The sequence below is a fragment of the Arachis stenosperma genome, chromosome 10 (assembly GCF_014773155.1).
Source record: "Arachis stenosperma cultivar V10309 chromosome 10, arast.V10309.gnm1.PFL2, whole genome shotgun sequence".
Lineage (NCBI taxonomy): Eukaryota > Viridiplantae > Streptophyta > Magnoliopsida > Fabales > Fabaceae > Arachis > Arachis stenosperma.
In genome coordinates, this window is record NC_080386.1 from 31,954,780 (window position 1) to 31,957,875 (window position 3,096).

General features: G+C 38.0%; 1 protein-coding gene across 1 annotated transcript; it reads right to left on the reverse strand.

Annotated features, from left to right (window-relative positions):
- Positions 1–490: 490 nt before the first annotated feature.
- Positions 491–2,064, reverse strand: LOC130958072 (uncharacterized acetyltransferase At3g50280-like). The gene has a single exon (XM_057884964.1). It carries the CDS (start codon positions 2,062–2,064, stop codon positions 652–654), a length of 1,413 nt encoding a protein of 470 aa, XP_057740947.1. The 3' UTR covers positions 491–651.
- Positions 2,065–3,096: the final 1,032 nt, after the last annotated feature.

The following is a 3,096-nucleotide window of genomic DNA, read 5'->3' on the forward strand; positions in this document are numbered from 1 at the left end:
GAGAATGATTAAAAAACTTTTATTATATATATATATTTTAAAAATTCTAAATTCTAACCCTAGAATAGAAAAATAAAAAATTAAAATCTAAGATTCTTAAAATTAATATATATAATAAAAATATTTTAGTCATTTTTTATAATAGGGTATTATAATTATTTTCTATAAAAAAATAATATTAATTTAGATCAGTGCAAAATTTGATTTACTATTTTTTGGTCAAATCAATTTGTTTAACTTAATTTTGATAAAAATAAAATTAACACGATTTAATCAATTATATATGTTAAATTTTATTATATTAAAAAACATCTTTATAATAAGATACTTTCAGCGTTTTTATCTCAATGATTCCTTAGCACAAATACAATGAATTAGTCGAGGCGGAGGGGTATTAAACGTTAAATAATGACCATTTATAACTCATTAATTATTGTGATTATAATACACATTGCATTTATTAAAATGCTTAACCTTATTTAAGTACTGCATTCCGAGTCCCAACCATTTAACTATTTATTCAAGCCGCAGCCACTACATGCTACTCTTATTGCATGCGTTACATGACTCAAACACGATCCAACGGTATATTGTACAACACGACAGCATCACTAAATGCTAAGCTCCACAAGATACTGACACGTGTCCACATCAACCAGATGCATAGAGCATGAACTCGTCGTCACACTCAAGAGCCGCCATAGCATCGGGCGCCAAGACCACCTCCAAGTCCACGGAACCACCGCCATCCCTCCCAGGAAATGCCGACATCTTTCCGTCGAACTTATTGGCGGCGCCGCTCCTCACAGCCACTGGTTTCCCCAACCCGAAATCATTATCGTACATAGGAAACCGCGGAGAGCTCCCCATCTGCACCGTGGCGCCGTCGTGGTTCCCCAAAGCGAAGCACTGTGGCTCGCACTCCCAATCCTCTATGGCGCGCTTCACCGCATCGCTATCGTACGCCCTAACGCTCTTGTTCAGCTGCTTTGCGCTCCACGAAAGGTCCCTGCACACTACTTCTTCCGCGGTCGCACACGTGGCAAAGCTCTGAATCGCGTTCCCAAAGTAGTTATCCCCAAGCTTCGGCTCCATTCTGCTGCGAACGTTAACCGCCATTCTAAACGTCGTCGATTTGGATAACGGAATCTTCCTAGCACGCGTAACCGCACGCCAAGTCAGCGCGCAGAGGGACTGAAAGGACGAGATCTCAACGATTTCACTATTTGGTTTGTTTCCAGTAACCGTTTCCAATTTCGTGTCGTTGCTCATCTTCGCCATCAACTCAACGGCGGAGCCGCCGTCATCGCTGCAGATTTGATTCTCCAGCGGTGCGCGGCGGTTCGCTTCTGCTTTCAGCCTCCGAATGGATTCGCGGCTGAAGCCGAAGATCCTCTCGCGCAAGGTCTCGTTGGCATTGAAGGAGACCTTAAGGTCGCCGTCCGGTAGCCGGAGGACGGCTTCGGAGACCAGAATTGAGTCCCGGCGGAAGTCCGGGAGCCTCGATGGCGATGCGGCTCCTCTGGAGAATTCAGCGAAGGTGTTGAAGAAGTGCCAGAGGGAGGCTCCGTCGGTGACGGCATGGTTGACGGCGATGCCGATGAAGACACCATCGGCGAGCTCGGTGACCTGAACGGCCATGATCGGAGAGAAATGAGCGGTGTAGTTTAGTTTCTTGTGGAAGGGGAAGAGTTGTTGGAAGGTGTTGGGGACGTCCTTTGAGGACAAGAGGTCGGAGACAGAAACTGCAGAAGCCGCGGCGTGGATGAAATGGACGCCGGAGTCATTAGAATGGACGTAGACATGGCCGGAATCTGAGGTTCGGAAGGTTCCGGCGAGGGGAGGGAAGATGGAGAGGGTTTGTGAGAGTGAGGTTTTAAGGGATTGGATTAGAGTGGTTTGAGGGAGTGAGGGTGCAGCGTAGATACATCCCTTTTGGATGTAGTGACAAGAGAGCATGTTGAGGTCTGAGATTGAAAGCTTGAGGTCGTTGAGTGTTGAGGGTTTGTGAGGGACAACGGTGCATCTTGAGATTATAGTAATTGGTGCAGACGAAGAAGGCATTTTGGAACAAGTAAATAATTCAGAGGAAGCTAATTAAAATGATAAAATTGATGCGTGAAAAGGGATTAGGGGCATGGGGTTTATATAAGCCAGGTATTGGAGTCTGGTTCATGCATTTCTTCTTCAAAGTGCTCCTCTCATTATTTGGTTCGTTGTATAGTACTCACAACTGCACGCACGCACATTGATAAGATGGGAGAGGAGGTGCGAAACTTATTTGAATAGAGACTAATGATGTATGAACTCGCACTCTTTTTTAGTATAATATTATGGTTACTATATAATATATACACTATATGTTTTTATGAAAAATTGATGATTGAAATATAACATATGTTTATATTATGTTTATCGTCTTCACACAATATTTTTATGTAAATATTCATCTGATATTATTTGAGTAATTGTTCTTATATATTTTGAAAATTAAAGATATTTTTTATCATGTACTTATTATATAATAGATTTATTTTAATCTTTTGTATTTTTAGTAAATAAAATAATAACATATATATATATATATATATATATATATATATATATATAAACTAATTAAATTTATAGTTAAAGTTAAGTTTAGACAAAAATAAATTTTTAGATCATATTTTAAATACAGTCAAAGGTTATATATACAAATATTTTAAAATTTTATATTATTATAATATAAGAGTAGTAATGATGATACAATAGTTTTAATTAATTATACTTCAATTGAAATATAAGACATTTCGTAATTAGCATAAAACTCAAAATAACAATGGTTATTAACTGCAAATCTTTTAACACTGATTAAGTTTTGTGTAATGTAAAGTGCATGCAGTAATTTGTGAAATTTCTTATGAGCGTTAAGATTAATAACCAATATGAATAACTAAGATAGAACATTCAACTACACATGTACCATTATTTAATAGAATTTAATCTGATTCATAATATTCAGATGTTGTCAAGAGGTTATTTTGATTAGTAATTTGATTGCTTGCACAAATATATATATGATGGTTTAATAAAAAATATTTAGGATACATTTCT

Excerpts from the sequence above, each read along its gene's own strand:
- LOC130958072 (XM_057884964.1), bottom strand. The coding sequence starts at position 2,064 with ATGCCTTCTTCGTCTGCACCAATTACTATAATCTCAAGATGCACCGTT.